General features: G+C 42.5%; 6 protein-coding genes across 6 annotated transcripts; 1 reads left to right on the forward strand and 5 right to left on the reverse strand.

The window, feature by feature from the left end:
- Window positions 1–1,294: 1,294 nt before the first annotated feature.
- Window positions 1,295–1,856, reverse strand: EAF01_003352 (uncharacterized protein; the record flags this gene model as incomplete). The annotated part of the gene is made up of 2 exons (XM_038911606.1): window positions 1,295–1,474; window positions 1,545–1,856. 2 exons carry the CDS (start codon window positions 1,854–1,856, stop codon window positions 1,295–1,297), a joined length of 492 nt encoding a protein of 163 aa, XP_038772841.1.
- A 1,636-nt stretch (window positions 1,857–3,492) lies between these two features.
- EAF01_003353 (uncharacterized protein) lies at window positions 3,493–4,820 on the reverse strand (the record flags this gene model as incomplete). Its single annotated transcript, XM_038911607.1, has 5 exons — window positions 3,493–3,542; window positions 3,601–4,064; window positions 4,117–4,273; window positions 4,441–4,651; window positions 4,707–4,820. The coding sequence occupies 5 exons, from the start codon at window positions 4,818–4,820 to the stop codon at window positions 3,493–3,495; spliced, it is 996 nt and encodes a 331-aa protein (XP_038772842.1).
- Window positions 4,821–5,251: 431 nt separating this feature from the next.
- On the forward strand, window positions 5,252–6,109 carry EAF01_003354 (uncharacterized protein; the record flags this gene model as incomplete). Its single annotated transcript, XM_038911608.1, has 2 exons — window positions 5,252–5,593; window positions 5,672–6,109. The coding sequence occupies 2 exons, from the start codon at window positions 5,252–5,254 to the stop codon at window positions 6,107–6,109; spliced, it is 780 nt and encodes a 259-aa protein (XP_038772843.1).
- A 2,855-nt stretch (window positions 6,110–8,964) lies between these two features.
- Window positions 8,965–11,757, reverse strand: EAF01_003355 (uncharacterized protein). Its single transcript, XM_038911609.1, has 3 exons — window positions 10,010–11,757; window positions 9,839–9,955; window positions 8,965–9,493 (listed from the first exon to the last, which is right to left on the reverse strand). The coding sequence occupies exons 1-3, from the start codon at window positions 10,790–10,792 to the stop codon at window positions 9,425–9,427; spliced, it is 969 nt and encodes a 322-aa protein (XP_038772844.1). The 5' UTR covers window positions 10,793–11,757; the 3' UTR covers window positions 8,965–9,424.
- A 677-nt stretch (window positions 11,758–12,434) lies between these two features.
- Window positions 12,435–12,696, reverse strand: EAF01_003356 (uncharacterized protein; the record flags this gene model as incomplete). Its single annotated transcript, XM_038911610.1, has 2 exons — window positions 12,435–12,596; window positions 12,640–12,696. The coding sequence occupies 2 exons, from the start codon at window positions 12,694–12,696 to the stop codon at window positions 12,435–12,437; spliced, it is 219 nt and encodes a 72-aa protein (XP_038772845.1).
- A 2,528-nt stretch (window positions 12,697–15,224) lies between these two features.
- EAF01_003357 (uncharacterized protein) lies at window positions 15,225–24,285 on the reverse strand (the record flags this gene model as incomplete). Its single annotated transcript, XM_038911611.1, has 4 exons — window positions 15,225–17,484; window positions 17,538–17,668; window positions 17,990–18,077; window positions 18,137–24,285. The coding sequence occupies 4 exons, from the start codon at window positions 24,283–24,285 to the stop codon at window positions 15,225–15,227; spliced, it is 8,628 nt and encodes a 2,875-aa protein (XP_038772846.1).
- Window positions 24,286–24,477: the final 192 nt, after the last annotated feature.

Consider the following 24,477-nt stretch of genomic DNA (forward strand, 5'->3'; position numbering starts at 1 on the left):
GGGTGTGTCAATTGGAGATGCGGTAATGGTACGATTTGTAGGTATTTTTGGAGATTTCGTGATGTTGCTTGGAATGAGCCGCTAGTGGGTGAGATTAGTAAGCTAGGCTGTAGATACACAAATGAGATGAGAGGTATTGAGATCACGTGTGTGGTGTAATCAAATGGGAAGGTGGGGATTGGTGGTGATGGGAATGAGACTTTGAATTGCTGTGTGAAAGCCACCAGCCATGACTTTTCTAATAGAGAATTACTTTCCCTCTTCAATTCTCTTCCTTTCGCACCTTTCTTTTTGCAGATTAAAGAAGCTTCAGATAGTATATGGAACTGCTTCCTAATGCTCAAAAGTATCTAGTAGTCTTCAAGGTCTGAGAGGCCGGTGAGGTGAACTCATCTAGCTTTTCATTTATATCCATTGCAAGATCTTGTAGCCACATTACTATTGGCACTTGTCTCTGTATTTCATTGAACAAAACGCTGATTTGTTACTTCCATGTGAAGGCATAATCCTCTGGAGTTAAATCGTCACCCAGAAGCTCTTGAGCGTTGTAAGTTTTTTCACCAAAGTCCATCAATATAGTTGGTCAAGCCTTTTTAGAATTTCTCACATTCTATATCATCAACAATCTGGATAGATCTCATTTTGCTCTACATGAGAAAGTCTAAGGGTTTATCTTTTGATAGAGGTTCTCCAAAGTATCTATAGGCCAATAGTTCGAAGGTACTCTTTTCACAAAATCTTACAAAATCTCGCAACTCGTCTTTCTATTTCACGTGTTTTTCTTGAAATAATGAACAGAGAAAATAGTTGTTTCTCGCTAGGCATGTCTCAACTAGGCTATTGATGAATGTATTGGCGCGTGCCTTAACTTGGAAACTAATCCATGGCCTCTATGTTTCATTCACTGAATTTCTCCAGGAACCGGATGTGTTAGCAAATAACTCCCAGGCTTCGATATCAACAACAGCGACGTGTGAAAGTTTGCAGAAATGGACGAAATCTCATTTGGTGAATGAAATTTATTCGGGGGAATAGTTTGCCGGCCCGCTTTGAGATAGATTAGGATATGAACTGAAAATGATCTCACGACAAGAACCATTTCTAAAACGTACGGTTCCTTAACCCACAAGCCATGTATCTTTTGCTTCGCCCACAAATTCTTGTAACAATCTTCTCCTTCCCTTCCCTCCGGAATGCAGAAATCGAAATTCCACGACAAACGGCCTAGTATGAGTTTCGTCTCGGCATGAGCTAAAACCTGCGCAATGCAGTTTCGTGGTCCAACACTAAACGGCTACACAATCTTGAAGTTATAATCTTTGAGGGTTTCTTTGTCGAAGTATGGATTGTAGGTAGTCGGTTCGAATAGAGGAAATGAGGTTGATGATAGCCAGCGCTCCAGTATGAAGTGATCGGCATGGGCAAAATGATCAGGATAGCGATATGCAGCGATTTGAGGAATTCCGACGAATGTCTTCAAAGAGATGGAGGAATTAGTTGTGTTTCAATTTGTTAGAGGATGTTAAAGACGGAACTGAACTTACGCCTCCTGGATCCACATCTCCAGCAATTTTGTCACCACCGTCTGGAACAGTTGGCGGTATAGAGCATGGCACTGGCGGAGTACATCGAAAGTGTTCTTGGAATACGGCTGTGAGATGAGGGAGGTTCTTGAGAGCTTTCAGTGTAACCTCAGACTCATCCGAGAACGTCTCTCTAATCTCTTTCCTCAACTTTTCCTTCTTCTCAGGTTGCAACATTAGGTGTCTCGTTGTTGAAAGTAGCACTGTCGAAGTGGTTTCACTTCCTGCAATGACCAATGTTCCTGTTGTTGCTTCCATATCCAGCATGACCATCGTATTCTTCGTAGTAGCGCCAACGATATATGACATAAAGTCATTGCGACCAGTCTCTAAATTGAGACGTTTTTGCACCCATTCTACACTACGGCAAAAATGATAAATACGTTCGTTGAAGGCTGAGTTTGGGGTACGTCACCATAAAATCTTATCAATTACCGGTTAAAAAGTTATACTGGCTAGAATACATGATGCTTTAAGGTGGGCAAAGAGGAACGATACCCAGCGATGATATTTTCCTTTGGCGAGACATTCAAACGACTACCCTATGTTTTATATGGTCAGAATCTCACACAATTCCACACGAAGATTACACTTGCCGTAATATCAAAGGTAGTAAAATTATACCGTTCTCTCAAATACAGGGACTTTCGTGCTCGAGCTTCTTGTATCAACAGGCCCGTATACTTTTGTAACAATGGCTCTTGTGCCTTCAGAGCGCTTGGAGAGAAGGCATGATTCAAGATCTTCCTTCGCCTTGAGTCATCATCCTCGAAGAATTCAAAATTTCGAAGACTCCATTTGGAGCTGGTCTGAATTAAGCGGGGTTTTTGGAAAATTCGGAATGTCCACGACCTCGCGCTCCATAGATATCATGCCATGCTTGGCCATCAATGAAAGACAAATGAGACAAGCTAACAATAAAAACGTAAACAGAAGGTACCTAGTACTAGTTACATCTCGCCACACGTATCCATCTGCGAAGTAGAAAGTCGAGATTGATTATCATCACATCTTTTTTATCAGGTGTGCATCCTACGATCACGCTTTTGTCTTTAGATCCTTTGTTCTATCCAATCAATTACACGATACCAACATATTCATTCGCAAAGTAATTTGCATGCATCAGGATTGGTCGTCTTGAAGAAGCAACAGCTCAAACAGACTGGGATATACCTGAAATTACTATGTCAGTACGAAGTACAGTATATAGTAGTGAAAGGGTTCTAGGGCATGGTCTACAATTTGACTGAGTCTCAAAATCACATGAAACGATTCAAGCTCAAACAACTGATCATACATTATAGTGATTTTGATTGACTAAAACTCTAACTATATAGAATCAAAAGCTATTAAAGTGAATAAGGATACGCGGAGCATGTTCTCTCACCCCCAAACACAATCTTCCACAGGCTCTATGTGCAATGCACACACAATATCATTGTTATCTATGGGAAGCTCGTACTTTGTATAGGGAAGCGCTAGTGCCTCGCTAGCTAATACAATGCCCTCTATTATCACATGATCGATATCCTGACACAAGCCTTTCAATTTTTTCTTCTCAAAATAACTCGCTGACTCGAACTGACTTGATTCCTTTCGCCTTTGACAATATTCTGTTGGCGTTCCGTTTGCCCCTCCGGATAGCCAATCTCAAACTTATTTAAGAGAACCATCAGCAACAATTTGATTTGAGCACTAGCCCAGAAACGACCCGGGCAAGCAAACTTTCCTACGCCCCAAGACGGATTCTTTGAGCTCAAAGAAGAGAATTGGTATCGCTCCTCTTGGCCTGGTTTTTGCCGCTGTGTGTAAAATCTTAAAGGGTTAAACGTGTTTGGGGAGGGGTATATCTCGGGGTCCTTGTTGATGAGGTAATGGGTCATCGAGATATATGTGTTTTGGGGCAGAGTCACTCCATTTGAGAGTGTTCAGGTGCCGTAAGTTGACGATTGAAAGTCACTGGACAAGAAATACATGTTAGATATTGCGACTTCCCTAGTTGGGTTGGTGGTCATACTTAAGCCAAGTGTATTTACACGATGCGATTCCTTTATGAAACTATCCATCTTCTTAAGAGACGACAGCGTCCGAATAGTGATATCGGTGTCTTCAGCTTCTTTGGTTACCATTGTCAATTCCCCCTTCAAAGTTTCGAGGTCCTCCGGTCTAGCACAGAGATCTAGTATGGCGGTCGTCGCCACCTCTGCTGCTGTATGTATCGCAGCTGCGTTGAGAAAAAGCATTCGTGTTACTAGTTTGTCTGTTTCTGCATCAGGTCCACGAGCAGAGTCGATTAGCCATTGTACCATATCCGGATGCTCTTTCGAGGTAGTTGACCTGCGCTCTTGTATGAGTGGAAGTAGAAGCTTGCAGGCCACTGAAAACCGATTGCGGATCTGTTTATAGGATTTAAGGAAAGGAGCGATAATAGGGTGGAAAAATCTATAGTGCTTCTTGAGATCAGTAGCTACATTTTCGGAGCTATGGATTTCATTATTTAGTAGGCAAGCGAGAAAGACAATGTTCGCCTCACTCTTTAGTATAGCCTGTTGCGGTAGCCAACCATTCTGGATCTCTACATAGCTCCGGCCCGACAAAAGCACGAGCACTAACGCTAGAAACAAGTTCAATAGCGAGACCAAATAGCAGAAAGCTATAGTTGCTTGGCATTCCGTCAACCAAGCTGACCACTGGACATTTTGTACGTAAAAATCAACTCTACTCACCATCTTTGCTCTCGGTCTTCTCAATTTTAGAGTTTATTCTAAATGATATCTCATCGTATGTAGGTTGAGCAAGACGCCCTTTCAGTTGTAAGCGAGTTATACATAACTTAATGAGATCTAGCATCCAATACCTAAATTTTGAGATAGTTGCCCTGCACAAACAAGGAACTGCAGGTCACTTTCCTCCGCAATATCGAAGCCAGTATACGGACCAGCGTGTCGAACCGATGCAGTGAGGCGCACTTGTTTTCCTGGGAGAACACTGAAATCTTTCATGAACTTTCGAGAAACAATGACTCGATCCATATCTGTCGTCCATAATGAATGCACAAAGTCTTTATACTATTCACGTGTCAGAAACACATGTGGAAATAAAAGTCAAACAATCAGCCTATACCTTTGAATACCCTTCTTCAATGAGCTCCAAGCTGTGTTTGAAGAAATGGCTATCGGATGTGTTGCCCAAGAGTCCTGGTTTCTTGCCTACGCGAGGTATCTGACCCTGTTGCATTGTGGGTCGAATGACGAGTAAATATATAGAAAGTGGCCACTATAATCATCGACAGCATCTTTTCTCTTCCTTGTCAATAGAAGGATTTAAGCCATCTCTCAAAACAACAAAGAAATTATTTGAATCAGCACCGAGATAGTTGAGATAAAGACACTTATACCTGGGTTGAAAAAGTCAGTTACGGATCAGCAGTGACCCATCCAAGCAAGAATTACCCTACGAACTCAGCACAATGGAAACCACTTCCAAAAATCCTCGGCATTCCCTTTGATAGGGCTGCGAAGTTTGCTGGGGGTTTTTTTTCTGTGATACCTCTCTTCGCGAGTGACAGCTCATGGAAGCTTGCTGCTTCTAATATGGAAGGATGTCTCTTTCTTCCACGAATACGTCGAATACGTCGAATTCGTTTGGATTTCTTCCCTTGCCAGAATATGGCAGAGTATAAGTATCTAGAATATATTCCTTTCCCGTGGACTGGTTGTAATAATAAGGGCATATTCCTTGAGACCGAGCTGGTTTTGGATATGATGGTCATCTCAATGTTAGAGTATCAAGCAGTCGATTTCAAGGAAGCTATACCTGGACATCACAGCTCTGGGAAACAATTAATTCGAGGCCTGTTTTCCAAAACAACTCTTCGAAACAATCCTCTATCGAGTCAGGGAGATTCATCAACAAATCGTGGCGTCATAACACCAGTGAACTCTGATGATGGTTTACCAGATGACTCTACAAACAATGAAAGAAATACTCGCATCCGCTTCAAACCCCACGTCTGAACCATCCTTCCATTCAAAAAGCTTCAGAATCATCTTTAGCTTTTTTAAGTAAACAATTGGAAGCCTTCCTAGTCGCCCATCTCACTCATTCAACCGACAATTTCCGCTTCGCACAACTTTCAGGACACGATGCCAATGCTTCCGTCACATCCCCAGCATCGAGAACCTACTGGGATTGGGTACGCAATATTTTCGCCGTCCACACATCATGTCCCTATTCTTGGGACTGGATATCACGCGAATGAAATCGGAACGAGGAGACGAACCATTTTCCCCGCGCTCACGAAGTATCTTGCTACAGAGCTGGGTCGGCATCTTGCAGTCATGTGTCGCATGTACAACGATTATGACTCGTTGGCACGCGACAAGGCGGAAAAGAATCTCAACAGCGTCAATTTTCCCGAGGTTGAAAAGTGCGCCGGAAGTTCAATGACTTTTCATGCAACGGAAAAGCAGACAACGACGGAACTGCAAGAGGAAAAGCGTATTGATGGAAATCGCAGAATATGAGCGTGAATATCTCCTTGTTTTCAAAGCGAGATTGAGACCTTTGGTTGATGAGAAGGTAAGGGGAGTCTTGGATGTCTTTGTCAATGTGATGGATTTGGATGGGCAAACATATGTTACGAGATATTGCTAGTAGGATGACTTAGACATTTGTCTTTTGTAAGCCTGGATAGCTGGTTTATTTCTGTAATATTTTCTCCAGTTTGTTGTGTGTCTTGTTGCTCTCATTAGTAAATCACTCGCTGTCGCTCAGATATCTGTCTGTTATACTTCTACTATCTCAAGAATCATCCCGAACTTAAAATTGACGAAACTTGAAACATAAATCGGGAATCTGCATCATCCTCATCCTCATTGCCATACTGTATATACAGCATAGTAAGCTGAGACATTGAGAATACCAGCTAGACCTACCACCACCTATGCCAACACGTAAGTAAAACCACCTTACACTCCCTCACAAGATGTGCTCAAACTCAAACTCACACGCACATTTTCACACTCTATTCCATAACCAGAACCCGACCAGGAAGATATAAGTAGATAAATATCACAACCATCTAGATACAAAAGAATGCATCCCTAGATATATACAACAATCCAGAAAACCCCAAAGAAATTCGGATACCTTCAATCTAATCCTACCCCCATCCCATCTATCAGTCAAAACCTCAATACCAGATTACATTATAGTATATTATACCATACCATACCATATCATGTCACATCAATTTCTATCTCACCCACCCACGAATTCACAACTCCATATCAAAACACCAACACCACCATCCAAAACCTGTTCTTCAAATCCACGATAAAATTTAGCATCTCTCTCTCTTTCCTCAATCAGTTACTTACCTACCTACATTCCATCTTATCCCCTCACCCATTCCCCTCTCTCCAACAAAACTCCGAAATTCCCCAAATTCTCAAATTCCCCAATTCCCCAATTCTCAAACCCCCATCCTCCATTCCCCTCCCAACTTTCTCTTCGCGTCCCGATTTTCCCTCTCCTCGCCTCGCCTCCAACGTTCTCTCCTCGCCTCGCCTCCCAACTTTTCCCCACTACCCCCACTTATCCACACGCCCCACCCATCTCTTACTGTTACATATATATTATCTGCCTGTGTCACATCTATTCATCTACCTGTATTACATCTGCCGTATCACATATATATTCATCTACATATTACACATCAATCTACATTATAAATAGATATAACTACATATTCATCTATCTACATAATACATATTCATCTATATTATACATCTACATTATATATATTCCTTTAGATCATATACATTCGTTCATCTACATTATATATAAATTCAATATATTACAAACTTAATATTATATACAACTCAAAATACAAGAAATCAAAATAAATAAATAAATAAATACAATTATAAGTATTAAGAATAAGTATTTAATTATAATTCCGCTCTTTTACTCGCGAGGAATCTTCTATATTTCATTTTCCCCCTCTCTCGTTTTAACGAAGTATTAAAGTAAGAATACATATAGAAATATAGAGTATAGAGAAATAGTCTATCTATTAAAAAAGGTTCTAAGTATTAGAGTAAAAATTGATTCAAATCAAATTGATTCAAATCAAATTGATTCAAATCAAATAAATTCAAATTAAATAAATCTCATAATAAATCTCACAATAAATCTCACAATAAATCTCACAATAAATCTCACAATAAATCTCACAATAAATCTCACAATAAATCTCACAATAAATCTCACAATAAATCTCACAATAAATCTCATAATAAACTTCTCATCGTTTCATCTCGAAACAAAATCCAATCCAAGCAACTCATCAAATCATCAAACCGAAGTAATACTTCGCTTTTTAAATTTATTTATCTCTATTCACCTTCCCCTCCTTCAATATCCCCCTTCAAAATCATAAATATTTATATATTATATTCATACCTCCCCTCCCCTCCCCTCCCCTCTCCTCAGACAACACAATTAAAATAAATAAAAAAGCCATTTAAATAAACTTCAACAATATAATACCACCTAATTGTTTTCAGACAAAAAGGTAAAAGAGAATCGAATCATAATCGAAACCTACAATAAACTACTTCCCCTCTCCCCCCCCCCAAAAAAGAACCTAATCACCACCAAAACCCCTCACCTATCTATCCCAAACAATTAGATTCTTCAATCACTATATCAGAAACACACATACACACTTTTATCACACACACACACACCCCTCTCACCTCATCTCATCTCTATGTATGATACGCCCCCTTACATACAATCCAATTCTAAATTCTCACACAAACAACCCCGCTTATGCATCCATGCATACATTGATCAAATATGACATACTCTTCAATGTTCACCCCTCTTTACCATCACCATCACCATCATCATCATCACCATCATCATCATCATCATCATCATCATCATCATCATCATCATCATCATCATCACTATCACAGAAAACAAAAACAAACCCGCGAAAAAAAAAAGAAAAAAAAAAGAACGCACAATGAAAACGAAAAAAAAAAACTCTGTACTAAAATGTATATGTATGTATGTTCCCCCCCAAAAATCCATTATTCCATCCAAAAACACTGCCTCGGCCCATCATCCATTATCATATCAAAATAAGGGGTATATGAAGCTTTGTAAAAAAAAAAAAAAAAAAAAAAAAAAAAAAAACCATGTCCAACATGATAAGCAGTCAATCATTCAGAAGATAATGCCCTCCTCATCTCCCCCTCGTTCCCTCGCTCCCTCGTTTCACCCCTCTCACCCATCAACCATCAACCATCAACCATCTACCATCTACCCTATGTAACCCCACCCACCCATTGTACCATTACACCTTCTCTCCCACCCGCCTCTTCCATTTCCCATCATGAACAGTATTTTTTTGTGCATTCGAATCTCGAAAGTTTCCATGTAAATAAGTGCTCCTCCTTTCCTGCCTATTTATCTTCCTTCCTCAAAACGGAATATAAGGAAATGGGAATGTAGTTGACCATCAAAGTCCAGGAATGCGCAATAAATAAATAAATAAATAGACGAATGAGACAAAAAGCGATCCAGCCACTTTTATCTGGTATTAGTTTGTGAACTTCTTGCTTTCGGATTTTCAAATAGGAAATGTGGTATGCTGGGTATGTGTAAATGTGTGTGGTGCAACAAATGGAAATAGAATGCAAAATCTGAGTCGCGTCGGTAGTCTAGTCGGCTATGCTGGCTGAGGAAGTATTGTGTATGCAATGTCTGTGCTTCTAGGTAGGTGAGATGCAAAAGAAACTTGACAAAAATTGGTCCGCGTGAAGTTAATATTCTGAATCTTCAGGTAGATTTTCAGGTTCTGGTGATTGTAACTCGGAATCATCGGGGTGCATCTAAGTTGCGAGAAGAATTGGTTAGTCTTGTGTGTGTTTGTATCACTGAAGCTGAAAAGAAAAGGAATATTAGGTTGTGACGAGCGCATTGATGATGATGATGATGCCACCCAACTTAGGTAACCAAGGACTTTTGCTTTTGACATTGCTTTTGGGCAGGGTTCCAAATAGTCTGGATTGCAGTCCAATAATCAGAGTTTCCCAATGTTTAAAAGCAATACGATATTCAAAATAGATTTGGCATCTCAAACTATTGGAATAGTTTATTTGAATTTAGGCATTCAAAACCTCTGAATGCTGGACTGAAGTCTGGACTATTGGGCACCTTGATTTTAGGAAACTTACCAGTTCAGTCCATTTATCTTTGCAAGCCGTAGATGTAAACCCGGTCCCAACTTTCTGTGCCACAATGCGCCATTTTTCTTGTTCGTAATCATGGACCGCTGTTCGAAGTTTTTGTACCTGAAAGTTTCAATCAATTATTGATTCTCAAAAGACCAAATTCCAATATCTTACCGTCTCATCAGTCCATTGAGTTGTCTTGGCCTTCAATTTTGTGCAATAGCGGACCTGTAATGTCCCTGAAGAGCGCCCTGGGAAGAACTCTGCAATTTGCTTCCAAGTCAAAGCCTTATTCTCTTTCAAATCGACCAGTAACTGATCATCCTCGGGAGTGAACTTTAACTTTGGACCTCGCGGCCTTTCTGCAGGCATTGGCATTCCAGCAGTACCAACGACACTAGGTGCACCTTGCGACATGATACCTAAATCTGGTCCTTCGCCAAGACGAGCAATTTTTGCGCCTCGAGGTCCTTGGTTAGGCAATGCATGACTGTGAAAAGCCTGAGGTCCACCACCATAACCACCCATCGTTTGTTGAGCCATGTGTGAAGACATGCTTTGCATCTGCCCATGCATTTGGCCTTCTGATACCCTTCCCATCCCAATGTCCAAATCGTCATGAGTTCTTGCCCTTTTCCCTGCACTAGATGGCTGTTGTATTTGCGCAGCCATATACCCGATGTGTTGCCCACCTCCATATTGAGGAGACTGGTGATGGGCCATGCCGTGTGGATTTATCAATACTTGATGGTGGTGGTGATGTTGTTGTTGTTGCTGTTGATGTTGCTGTTGATGTTGATGATGCCCTCCAAGTTGAAGGGATTCGAGACTTTGCGCACCAACTTGCTGGAGCTCTGGGTGATGCGACCCATAAACGCGCTCTGGTTGTTCTTCGGATTGAGCAGCATAATCGATATAAGGATCGTGCCCTGGATTGTGGCGTGAATAGCCAGACATACATGGATTCCTCCACAGCGAACTGCTCTCGCAGGTCGCTGGGGGTAATTCTAAAAGGTGTTGAAGTATTGCCGCAGCGCGTTATGTTTCCAGAACGCTTGTTGTGGTTTTGTTGACCGTTGTTTACAAAGCAGATGCGGCTGTGCGCGTTTCGAAAACTTATCTATATAATGCCGTTATATAGGTGAGAGCCGAATAATGCATACCTTGGTAATATGCAATTTCCCAGCGACCAAAATGTTTCCAAACTTATTTGGCAACTTATTGTATGAATGAACCGCTGTAGATTAGAGCCGTGGATGAGATGGTAAAGGGAAGGAGAAATATCAGAGACAGAGGGGGCGCATCTGCATTTATCTATCGTCTGATCTTTTTAAGGAAAGCTTGCATAGAAATCAATGGCGTCGGGCAGTAGCAGTAATTAAAATGACCAAAGCGTTCCAGCGATTCGCATCGAACGAGACAGCTTCCGTGTTGCGCAATGCAAATGATGCATGTTGGCAGAACTTTAGCAACGTTCTCTGCCGGGGAGATGGGAATTCTATTATGCCTGGCTTCCCAATTAGGGTTCCAAGGTGAGAAGATCCCGAGCCAATGCTTGTAACGCTCAAAGCATGGTTATCCAAAGAAGGCTTGACAATCTTGACATACAGGGAAGGGGGTGATGAGTAGACCCGCCAAGAAGATTTGGTATCGAAAGTTAGGCAGAGTGGAGGTGGACAACCGTGGGAAGAATGTTGGGTTCTCAGGGCATTAGAGCTCTGGAAGAAGTATAGAAGCTTTTGAAACAAGAAATGGAATTGTGGCGAGAATAAGAAACCGGACAACAGGGATTTAGGCCCACTTCACCCAACCATCTTAACTCCTGGATGAACTTTTACTTCCCGAGCCAACGTAAAAAAAACCCCCTCGTCCTCGTCCCTATTGAAGTGTGGAGAAGTAAGGCCATGTTCCACCGGCGCTGCGACCCTCTTTCTGGGTTCGAAGCATGAATAATAACAAAATTTGTTTTAATGCTCAGGGATTATGGGATTAAAAATAGTAACGAGGCAGGATGTGATAGGATAATGACGATTGAAGAACGGAGATGAATTAAATGGCAAAATAATGCGTTGATTTGTCGAAGTGGCCTCTTTACCCTCTTTGCCTTACTCGAGTAGACATGCAAGAATCGTCAGGCTCAATAGGACCTTTGGCCGAATGGTGTGGTAAGGGTGCATAGGGACTGATCATTAACCCTTGAGTAGGCAACGAAGATACCTAAGTAGCTAACACTGGCTCGGGGAGTGGTTCCCAATCCCCAATCCCCAATCCCCAATCCCCCAATTGTAGATTCCCGTTTCTGCTTGAAGGTCACATTTAACCATTTAGCCATTTAACATCCACGCTATCCCTCTCCATATCAAATTCCAGGGCTATAAATATAAAATCTCCGAGAGCAACCGCTGGGAATTCCCCTTTTTTCCTACCCCTTGTACGTACTTACTTAAGTCGTGGGAGATTTTCTCATTGATCCATTCATCGGATGATTCCCATTGAAAAAGCAATGAGAACGTGAAATGACGCGTGAGATGAGGGTATATGGGTAGCAAATAACGGAGATTTGAAGTCGTAAAGGCTACCATTCCAGCAAATAGGATAATCAAATCGGTTCATGGATTGGAATGATGAATGGGCCGGCTTGGGCTGCCTTATCGACAGTGACCCTGTTTCTTAACCTTAACCCCAGCGAAGAAGGCTGAAGAACAATGTCAGAAGGTTCTTCAATGATCCCAATGATGATCCCGATCCACCTTGCAGATTTCTATACTTATCTTCGTATTTGAGGTTGTGTCTATGTAACATACCTCCCTAGGCAATGTAGGTATTTTCTTTTGGGTTGGTCTGTCTGCCGGCAGTGACATTCAATGTGGAATGGAGAGATCATAGCTATGTCCTCTAGATGCTGAAGGAAAACAGACTCGAACGTGTATTTGTTCCCAGGGGGCAGTCGAATCGAATCATGAATGGAGACATTACAGCCCTGTTTAGCTCTCAGATTGGTGACATTGATGGAGTTGTTCGCAACTTTGCCCGTTTATGCTTTTTTCATTGTCGCTCCTACACTTTTTTTCTTTCTTTCTTAAGGCATTGATGTTGACAACCAGGGTCTGTAACCCATTCACAAAAGCAATATAATTCAAATGACATGATTTCGACTTCTTTGCTCAAAACCCTAGGGCAGCATGAATGATCGGAGCAAGGGAGAAGTACTAATATGGACCAAGCTGAGTATTGGATTTCTCGAAGAGGGAATGTGTAATTGAAGAGCTGTACGCATTTCCATGGTGACAAGGTTTCTGATGTCGATTGTTGCTTCTCCTGATACTATTTTGCCCGTATGCTTCCAGTATGGTCGCAGTCTCTAGGTACACTACACCGATCGATCAATTGAGGGTATGGATCAATTGGATCCAAGGGAACGAAACGAAAGGGGAATGCGTGCCGACTGAATATATTGGCCGTGGGAATTGGATGAAAAGAGAAAGGGAAGAAGAGGAAAAGAATGAAGAGAAGTTTAATTTTGATTTCATTAAAAGACTCGACGTATTGCCTAGGTATTGATTTACACTTTCGGAGAAAAGCGAAGAAGGAGCCACTCTTAACCTCATGTTTGTGCTGAGTACATACTCTGTACATGTATTGATTCAAAATTTCTATGTCCTTCAAACTTAATCTTTGTATCTCCTTTCACCATCTTCCTGTTTGCCAATTGTACAGAGCAACCAGCATGACCTGAAAGGGATGTATGTAGTATGTCCCAGGTAGGCATATAATCTATCATCTACAGTACCGGTACTTGACTGAATCCTCATGAACCAACCGATGGATGGATGTCCAAAGTTAGAAGTAACCTTGCCACTGCCCCCAAAGAGAAAACATACCAGTACCGATAACAAAGCGTTTGCAAGGTGGTGCTAATTGATTGGCGTGCATACGGCAGATGTAAAATGTATGTTACGACGACCATCACAGGTGTAATGGTACAGATTTTCCTGCAGGTCCCGTATCAGTGGTCGGTCGGCTCAAGCCTTACATTCCCAAACCAGCGAAAGACCCCGAACCAAGATTTGCGTGGTGGCCCTGGTGGGTGGATCGTCATATTGTGATAGGTAAGCCCTTACTCATCTACCTTTTGCTATGATCTTTCCCTCCACATTCGAATCTGGCTGTGCATCCATCCATTGCAAGTTTTACCTTTGGCTCGTTTGACACGCCGTTCTATAAATACATCTTTCACTGCAAGGAAATGCATGGATGGGATGATGTAGCACCGTAGCAGTGATTCGTACCCACTGTCGATCATACATGTGATATGTAAAAAGCGCAGCAGCAAGGAGGCGAACGTCAAACGAGAGCCTTGTGTAACCATCGACTAGACTAGACTTCAGGTTCTAGAGATGGCGGTATGGAAGTGAACAGGCAGTAGACGCTAGATGGTCGACCTGGCAAAGTGCATACACAAAGAGTGAAGGGTGGGTTTCGTATTTGTGACGCATACATGGAACAGGAAAGATATGGAGTTCAGCTGTATCATATGAGTTGCAAGCTAAAAGACGGTGTGGTTCAACTGCCTACCAGGGCAGGAACTCTGATAAAGATGGGACATTCATCCAGTGTTGAATCTTGAGATATTTGGAATTCCAAGAAACTTTGAGTATTGGCAACAATTTGAACATTTCAAGCAATTTGAGCTTTCAAGCATTTGAACCAATTTAAACATTCAAAGCATTTCATATAATCAATAACTTCGAACATTGAAAATAATAATTTTAAATACCAAGAGTAATCTGAACATTGATATTAATTTCAATACTCAAAGTATCTCGAATGTTGAGAACAATTTGAATACTCAAGGCAAGTTAAAGTTCCAAAGCAAGTTAAAGTTCCAAAGCAATCTAAACGTTGATATTAATTCGAACATCGAGAACAATTTAAATATCCAGTGCATTTTGAGCAATCAAAGCAATTTGAACATTGAAAATAATTGGAATATTCAAAACCTCTTGAACAATCAAAATAATTCCCACATTCAAAGCATTTCGAGTATCCACCTAGGTAGGTATTGAAAGCATTTTGAACTTGAGAATGATTTCAACATTCGAAGAAAAATGAAACAATAGAATATCAATACCACAACTGATACATTCACAGAGCTTTTGAAAGTTCAAAATTAACAACACATCATCGTGGCATGATCAAATTCATTTCATTTCGCTACTATATTATTCATCTACAAAAAATACATTGTTACAATGCGTGTTCGCATCAAACGCCCGTTGCCCAGCCCGATTTGATACAGATGCACGCTGATTAATTCATCCTCCCAGTTCCAATCTTCCTTCCCGTATTGTTCTACTTCTTTTTTTTCCAACCCCCTATATCATTATATCTAAGCAAGCTTGTCCTCATTGTCAACCCAAATGTCCTCCAATTCAGCAAAGTTCTGGAAATGCAAAGGTCTGTGAAGGTCGTTATAGAAAGGCGTAGGCGTATCGATCTTCACATGTATCGGCTTCTTCTCCAAGCTTCCAAAGGCACTTCCCATAAAACTATAGTTCCATGAATTGGTCTCGGGTACCAAGAAGTATCCACGGATCTTGTCACTAAGCAGAAGCTGACATTTCTCTCCCATGTTCGTGCTGAAGCCTTGTGGTTGGTCGCTACCGAGATCTTTATTCTCCGCACCCCATTTATAACCATGAGGCGTGAGCGCCCATGATGCTAGTGAGACACTTCCGGGAGTGAATGAAACAGTCATAGTAACCGTCTTTTTGTCCCATGATTTATGCGCATTCATGAGACGTGCATGTTGGGTGACATCCATGGCTGTCATATATGGCGGTTCGTTACCAGAAACGGTGTGAATAATTCCGAGAGGTTCCATTTGGTCTAGATACTCGTGTTGTGGTAACTGCTGAGGCAATTGTACATCGCGTGTACTACCAATTTGAGGTACCATTACGATACAGCGGATTTCCTTCACTTGGTCATTATCTGGGGGAGATGAACCATACAAATATCCAGCCACTTGAACTCGCAAATCCGCAATTGTGATGAAGCGCTTCAAGATGTTCTTTGGCATAATATAAGTGTAGTGATCATCCTCTTTGATGTCATCCGAAGAGATATAGATATTGTTAGATCGTGTCCTCAAGTTCGAAGTTGCAATCGCTCTAGTTCTCCATTCAGTCTTCGATGCAAAGGTTTGTTGTTCGAATTGCGAGGTAGTGGTGACAATAATATCCTCTCCGTGAACGTTTTGGGTCTTGGTCGTGACAGCTGTAAGCTGCTGTTGTTCTTGTTGTTGCTTTTCGATTTCGGCCGCTTGCTGGCGTTGCATCGATGGAGCACTGATTTCCATACCCAAAATAATATCACGTACTTCACTACTGGTAAGACTGGAAGTGTTGACATTGTTCTTCTTGCCGTAATCATTCAAAATGAGATCACGCAGTTGGGTTTCAACCTTGATCCAATCTTCATCCGATAATGTGGGCCAGATGTGATGCTCTTGAGTGATCACAGTCTTGTCGGGTCGAAGGAGTAACTTTGTCTTATCCTGATTTACGTGTAAAGCACGCAAGATGAGGATCAAACGAGAGAATGCAGTGTACGATGAAATTGACTTTAGCCATTCGTCGTAAAGATTGAAGAGAACCATCTGAGGTTCAGTGGCACGAAGAATCATATCACCGAGCTTTTCGACCTTCATGGCGGCTTGGAAGGGTAATTGCAGCTCAGAGGCACGGATTGATATATTGGGGAAGTCGAGCAAATGTACCTCAAGTGGATCAAGAAGACCCTTTCTCGTAACGATGAGCTGTTTCGGTTGCTCTTCGATAGGCAATGATCGAATAAGAGCGGCAACTTCTTCAGCAGTCTTCCACTTAGCTAATTGTCCCAGACGTTTCTGTCCTGCCCAGACACTTGTATGAATAATCTTCAAGAAGAGTTGTCCAGTACGAGGGTTGAAAATGAAAATTGCTCCGTTGATTGGTTTAGTTGTCAAGTTACCTTCAAATGTCTTGTGGATAGTAACACGGTAAACATTTGTGTCGTCGATGAAGAGTTGAATTTGGTTGCTGAAAAGTTCAGAGTAATTTTGAGAATTCAAAAACTCTTGATTACTTTCGGACGCATACAATTGAAGACCCTTCCTGATACGTTCGCGTAAGACGTAGAGAGCTGGATTTGCCTTCATGATTTTGGCCATAGCTTGCTGTACCAATTGCTTGAGACCGGGGAAGTATTGCCCATATGCCGAGTAGAGATTGTAAGCAAGATCGATACCAATCATTAGACCAGTGGCTGAAGGATAAATACTCATACTATCGGTTGTATAATCAAGGTATTTTGCGCGGACGTATCGTTCAATGTCGTGAGAATCATAATCTCCGTAACGAAGTTGAACATCTACCCAGAACTTGTTCGTCGTGGTAGCTTCAATTACGTCTTTCGTGTCAAACAGAATGGAGGGGCGAGTGACGTTCCATTTGTGGCTTGCGAACAACAGAATATCAGCACAAGAGCTGTTCATCTTGTAAGACTTTCTGGGATGAATAGTCTCCTTCTGTACGGTCTCGATGCCAAGCTGCTCCAATTCTTGATCAAATACTTGTGCCAGATCCATTACTACACTCTCATGTATTCTATAAGACGAGGTTAGTGATGAAGATAAAATTGGTGGACTCATTGAACTTACTTCTGCCAAAGATGGGCACGGAAGATTTGGATGAGAGAAATCTTCAAAGTTGGAATTTTGCCGTGCAAGAAAATTCCGGTAAGATCTAATTGGACTTGGAAACCAACATAAACATTGGCTCTGTTGATTGTCTGAATTTACACCGAAAGTCAGCTTGTGTTCATGGTTTCAAGTTAATAGGACATTGTAAAGTGAAATTTGCCTCATAGGGCTTTTCGTTGTTCCAAATTGTGTAGGATATTGTAAAGCAAACATTGCTTGAGAATATTTTCAATAATTTGAATTGGATAGGACATTGTAAAACCATTTTGCTTGAGAATGTATTCATGTTCCAAAATGAACGAGACATTGTGAAAGAAATTTTGCTTGAGAATACTGTTTCATGTCTCAAACTGAACTTGACGATCAAATATCCTCTCAGACAAGACATGAATTGAAATGTTGTAACTTACAGGTGACCACCAAAGTGTAAATCGACGATTGGGAATCTGGTTAAGACCCGATCTTTGCGCGTTTGTCAATTTCTTAAACTTCATCGACCTGGAATCAAATGTTAGCCAAATTCGGCATGTAGTTCGGGGTGAAATGATGCTACTGACTCTTCAAACCCGCTGTTATGAAGTACAAGGTAATCGTGACGGAGATATAGCTGGTCTTTGTCGACTCGGAACCCAGCCCAATTCGTTGCCTCGGATTCAAGGGAGATGTCTTCGATCTTGAAGCTGTGCATTGGCGGAGTATAGCGCTCAGATCCCTTCTTGCGCAGGAGTAAACAGGGTACTTCTTTCACGTTGCCAGATATCTGGGCTACGAGTTCAGGAGTTCTTCGTGAACGGCTCGGAACCCTCTTCATACGTTTCGTGGTCCAGACGCTGAGACCCAATGATCTTGCCAGTGCAACAACGTCCCAGAAGAGAGTCTTATTGCAGGTCTCGCTCAGAGCGAACCCAAGCGTATTCTCGGGATACACGTACCAGCCGTCAGAATCGATCAGACCAGCAAGAACAGCGAGACGAACTTCACGCGTGTTCTTCATGTAAATCGACGGGATGTGCTTCTTGCCGGCCTCGGGTCCAGTAGTTTTGCAAGATACACCAAGCTGTTGGAGGGCACGTAGAAGGGTATCAACCCCTGTTTTACAGCCGGCCGAAGGATCGATCGAACCGGCTGGAGATTCGACCATGTCGATTATCTGACTCAGGAGCTGATCTTGCTCTTCAGGCTGCAAGTCACCGTATGCTCGACGTCCACTTTGCAGGCGATGGACTCGTCGTTGAGAGACAAAGTCATCCGGGAGATTACTATTCCCAGTTCGGTCGCTGGGTTCTTCGTCGTTCACGGCTTGGTACTCGGTGATATCATCCTCGTCGTCGCTAATTGTCTCGATGAGTTCCGTATCGAGCTTATCATCCTCATTTTTAGACATATCATTGACATCTACAAGTTCCTCAGGAGCATAGCGTCTTGATGGATGATCATTGACGTCGATGTCGGCTTTTGGCAAGGATCTGTTACCAATGCGAGTCCTGCCAACGGTCGCATACGAGAGGTTCCCGTGCCAAACAAGGTGAATGTCTAGCTCCGCAGCGTGAGAAATGATAAACTCCCTAACTTCATGCTCGTGATTACCGAAGATTGTGCTTGAGCTATGGCTGCCATCTCCTAACCAGAGACCAAGAAAGTAGGGGTTGACCGGGACATCTTGCTCGGGCAACTCGAATCCAGGAGAACGAAAGAGCCTGTGCTTAGATCTCTCGTTTTCATCCAATGCTGCGAATTGGGTTGCTGTCAGTAGAACAGTGTCGTAGTATTCGGCGGTGGAAACGTCTCGGGATGCGGTACTTTGGAACTTCTGGAGAGTCAGTGTGTTTTCTCCCTCGTCGTTATCATTCCCAGTCTCGGATGTCCCGTCATAGGCATTACCGTATCCTTTCTCCCGGTGGAGGACTAGAATATGGTTTCCCGTGACAACGAGGTCTTCTTTACGTGAACCAAACTTGATTCGGTAAAGCTTGTCTTTGCCACTGACGATATTGAAGGCTCGACGGGGTTCACCATCCGGACCGAGAAGTAGATCCCCTTCCTTAACGTCCTGAACGACGACGTCATTACCATCGTATCGTAAGACTCTCGTGTCCCACGCAAGACACGCTTTTTCCCAGAATAGACCCTCCCAGGATGGAAATGCTGTCGCCTTGAAGAGTGTGTGTTCAAGAATTGTTTCGACACCACCGAGCGCTTGAATAACATCGGTACGATAGGCGTTAAGGTTCCACAATTTACCATCATGACGTTGACTAGTCCACCAGAATGGATTACTCTTCATAAGTTGGTATGTCTTGAACTCGGTACGCGCGCGGAATCCTTTGTCGAAACTCAAAGTGCTCCTATCCTTTTGGAAAAGAGTGTTGATACGAGGTAATCCACGATCCCAACTATCTTCAAGATCCTCTAGTGTCAATCTTCGGTTTTGTTGATTTGCCTCTTGACGTTTCTGAGAGTATTCAGTCCACACACGCTGAGAGTCAATGAATTCTGCTTCCCATGGTATGATGTATCTGAAAATGTTAGGAATAAGAGTGTCTTCGTCATGAGTCATGCCTGCACGATAATGCGTAACGCCAACATCGGTTTGCTTGGACCATCTTTTATCGCTTGTAGGAATAAGGATATGTGATCCAGATATCATACCAAGACCACCAAGTTCCTTAGGGGTGTAGAAAACCGCAGGAGGGAAACGAGAAGGCATCTTAGAATTAAGACCGATCTTGACTCTGGTCTGAATCTTGGTTTCACACTTCACAATGGTATCTAGTAAATTGACCGTGGATACGGCTGCTTCACGATAGTATGTGAAAAGGGCGATCAAAGTAGTGTTCCACTTATTAGCGATCTTCGTGAATGTGGTCGAACCCGAGGACATCAGAATTTGACGAATGCGATTGTTGAATTTTGCAATATCCTCCTCGGTAACCTGCAAGAATGCATGTGCCGTTCTCTCCTTACTGGTATTATCGACTAAGGACCAGACGCTGTCCTTGACCGGGAATTCGTCATTTTGGTTACGAATCTTAGGGAGAATTCGAACTTCGAACCCGCACATAGAGAAAAGTAAATTAGGGTTATCTCGGCTGTATACACTTGAAAAGGTATCATCCCATTCGATTGTAGTAACAGATCTTGGTAAGCGGTTCTTCAAGTCCCAGAAGACAGCACGTCCCAAGTTGACATCGTGTCTCATAAGACGCATTCTAGAATCTCTTGGCCAACATTTCTTGTTCTTGTAGCCGATTACATTTTCGAAATTAGGATCCGGTTGCTCTGTCAGGAAACGCTGGATAAGATCGCGTGATTCATCAGCCGAAAAGCGGAAGAATACCCAAATGCGATCAATATATCTAGTGTACAGACGAATGGGATGTCTCGTTTCCGTCTCGCGGTCGCGGAATTGCAGGAAGTCGTTAGGACCCGCTGGTGGACCGGCAATTTCACTAGCGCGTTGTAGACCAAGTAATAAAAGATCGAGAACAAGTCCATAGTACTGGAAAACGAAAGCCGAGAATTGAAGACCTCTGATCATTCCGTAACTGTTCACGTGATTCATATCTTTGTAGGTCAGTTGAACGTTGTTTTTAGATGATATGTAATCAGCCAGATTGTGATCCATAATGAGTCGAAGTAGACGATTAAGAAGAGTCAGATCGATCTTCTCATACACCTTGGATAGTTGTGTTTCGATCATGACGTTGCATTCTCCATCTGCAGTCTCCCAAACTTTGTCGAGGTTGTTGATACCTTGAGCCCATTTATAGGTTAACAAGGGTGGGACTTCGGAATCGGAAGGCTTGATCCAGGCAGGGAAAAGATGGCGTTGATCGGCTTGATACCAGAGGTATTGATCTAGATAGGCATCACTGATCTTCTCCACGGGTTCGATATCATACACAGGGTTGATTGTGCTATAATTGTCGTTCATATCAATTCCCACTTCTTTGAAAGCTCTCTGGGTTAGTAGGAAGCGCTTGATTCTCTCCAAAGTAGTTCCAGGACTGTCATAAGCTTGCTCAATCAAAGCTAATTCCTCACGCTGACTCTGGTTTAGTCGTCCCTTGACAGAGTATGCTTCACGAAGTCGTTCCAACGCAAGGATAAGGATTTTGGTGTCGTGCTTGTATGAAACACTGGGGAATGGAATGGGTGAGAATTTTCGTGACTCCAGCCAATGAACAGTGGTTGTATAGATAGCAACAGCTTCTTCAGAAGAGACGTATGGACCGTCCTTCATGTAATTGTGTTGTCTCTCTTGTTCGGCCTTGAGCCAAAGTCTTGTTAGACGACCAAGATTCTTCTTTGCAACTGTTTTATCGACAGTCGCTCCTCGACGAATACGCTCTCGATTGTAGTGAGCGACGGAAATCCACCAATCCGCCTTACTCTTCACATAACGAAGAATGATATTCTCGATAGGTGCTGGTAAGCCAGGAACCTTCCAAGGAATGTTACTCTTCCAGCATCTCCATGCCTCTGAAAGATGTTGAAGTACAGTTTGAACCTTGTTTTGCTTGATACCCTCCGGCATCATATCAAGAAGATCGGCCATAACCGATGCTCGCAATTCAAGATCAAAGTGCGACTCTACACGTTGTTTTGTGACTGTCTTTGCAACACCTTTACTGTGACGTCCTTCAAATTGCCTAGAAAGGAGATTTCCAAGCCATCTTTCAAGTAATGGAATTATACCACGCATGAAGAAGAGCCAAACTCTCCAAGCAGGTGCCCAGAAGCCGCAACCAGGCCCTTTGCCTACTGGTCCAGAGTTGAATCGATAATAGATTAAATGCTTCAAATCTTTACACGAACGAATTTGATGCATCAGCTTGTACTTATAACGGTACATTCCGGTCAGCTGGCCGACGTGATTGAAAGCGTATAAAATACCATCTGCAAGTTGAAAAGCGTCGATATTGCCGAGTCGATACTGGACTTGTGCGTCAACAATCAACTTTGTCATTTTCAAAATCTCTCGCATCAGATGGAACGCATTTCCGAATCGGGACTTCTTTCTTTCCTTTGTTGTTAGTGTCTTGACAGGCTTCAAATTGAAATTATAATCAAGATGCAAGTATGTAAGGTTCTTGCGATGAATAAGAAGATTCAACATGTTGAAACCCTGCCTGCAGACTTGAAGTCCAGCTTCAACCCAATCAATTGTTGTTTGCTGGAAGAACTTCGTTTGCTTCAACGATTTCATCAAGCTTTGTTTACTTTGTGCTTTCGGCTTCCTCTTATGCAACTCGTTCAAAACATAAGTCTTTAAGAGCTTCTGGTATGAAACTCGAACCTTTACTGGCTGACCTTGAGGGCAATGCTCAAGATACCACTGCTTTACTAGAGGTACATCTTGTGCCCGAACCATGCGACCGGATCTTCGATCGAATGGAAAGGGAGCCCACCACAAGGAAATGGCTGAAGCTGTTTCGCTAGTGTATAACTCCTCGTCCGCGAGGAATGGCTCAGCATCACCTGGCAGTCTGAAAGCGTCTTCTTCTGGCTCTTCATTGCTACCTGGACCAAATATTTCGTCTTCGTGACTGATGGTTATGTTTTTTGGGGCAACAGATCTGGAAGAAATTGGGTTGATAACGGGATCAAAATAGAATGCCGGTAAACTTGGATCTTCAGCACGAACATATACCACTTGCGGATGCGAAAACCAGGAAAGCTTAACGCTACGAGGTAGTGAATTGTATAAGTAAGGAAATGCTACACGGTACTCTGTTCGAATTGGAGCTCGGAAGATGATGCGATCGATTGCATTGAACTCTCCGAAGTCTTCATCATTAGGATCCACATCTTTGTACAGAGGTTCAAAACGTGGGCCACCAGGAATAGCAACATTCAAAGCCTTGGCTGTCTGAAAGCTTTTCAATTCGAACATGTGAAAGTAGTTCTTGTCGACTAAATCACTCAGTAATTGTCGACTCAATCGATATAAAGTCGCCATTTGAGGTAAAGTAAGATTCCATTCCTTGTAACTCGGGCCGTTGACATGTGGCGTGTCAAGTAGTGGTCGATTTTCGTAAAACCATTCTAAGACAGCAGCATCCTCTCCTTCATCGAGTTCCAGTTGAATTGGCTCCAGTGGTTCGACATCTTCGATATTCTCCGACCATGAAAGGGGTGGTTCTTCGTCATCGAATGGCGGAAATCTCATTCTCTTGAAATGCCGCCTATCACTCTTTTCTCTTCTCATACAAATCCACATCGTAGCCCATTGTGCGTGAAACACTGGCTCGATAACTCTTGGTATTTCATTAACCAAAGTCAAGCATCCGTTAACGTGGTACAGCACCTTTACCTCCCTCGCAGACTCCCAAGGCATTGGCATGTTCTCCAGCAATTTCATCACGGCATGTGGCATGAATTTGAGTGCACCGAGATAACTTCGTTTATCACTGCTGAATTTTTTTTGTGATACATCTCCGATATCCTTAACGATCTTCCGCAGATGCTCTGGTGGCATATCAGCTTTCTGAGTTTCTACAAAACCACCCTTTCGTTTTTCGCCGAATCTATTTCGCTGTGTTCGTAACCAATCCTTCTTCTTCTGTGCAAACTTCGCAACATGTGGATCCGCCGGTGGTCGATAACCTGGAGGAGGAGGAGCACCAGGTGGCGCGCCCAAAGGCATGGATGGAGGCGCAGAAGAGCTCCATCCAGGCGGGGGAGGTGGTGGAATTGATGACATTTTTAATGTCTTGGGTACCGAGTCCCAAATTCCATCAACAAGTCGCCTTTTGAATAGAACTTCACTTTGTCGTTGATAGGTATAAAGTTGATGAATGTGTTGTCGCGAGCGCGTTCAGACAAATTTTAACACTACACGGAGAGCTTAAGGAAATGCCCGCTAGCGCATCCGTTCAATTAAGCTTTAAGTTTT

The sequence above is a fragment of the Botrytis porri genome (assembly GCF_014898465.1).
Source record: "Botrytis porri strain MUCL 3234 chromosome Unknown BPOR_004, whole genome shotgun sequence".
NCBI classification, from domain to species: Eukaryota; Fungi; Ascomycota; class Leotiomycetes; order Helotiales; family Sclerotiniaceae; genus Botrytis; species Botrytis porri.

What these genes read in the sequence shown, in the direction of transcription:
- EAF01_003355 (XM_038911609.1), bottom strand. Translation starts at nt 10,792, where the DNA reads ATGTCTGGCTATTCACGCCACAATCCAGGGCACGATCCTTATATCGAT. An exon ending in CTCAATGGACTGATGAGACG is followed by an intron (nt 9,956 to 10,009) that starts GTAAGATATTGG and finishes TGAAACTTTCAG; the next exon opens with GTACAAAAACTTCGAACAGC. An exon ending in AAGATAAATGGACTGAACTG is followed by an intron (nt 9,494 to 9,838) that starts GTAAGTTTCCTA and finishes CTCGCAACTTAG; the next exon opens with ATGCACCCCGATGATTCCGA.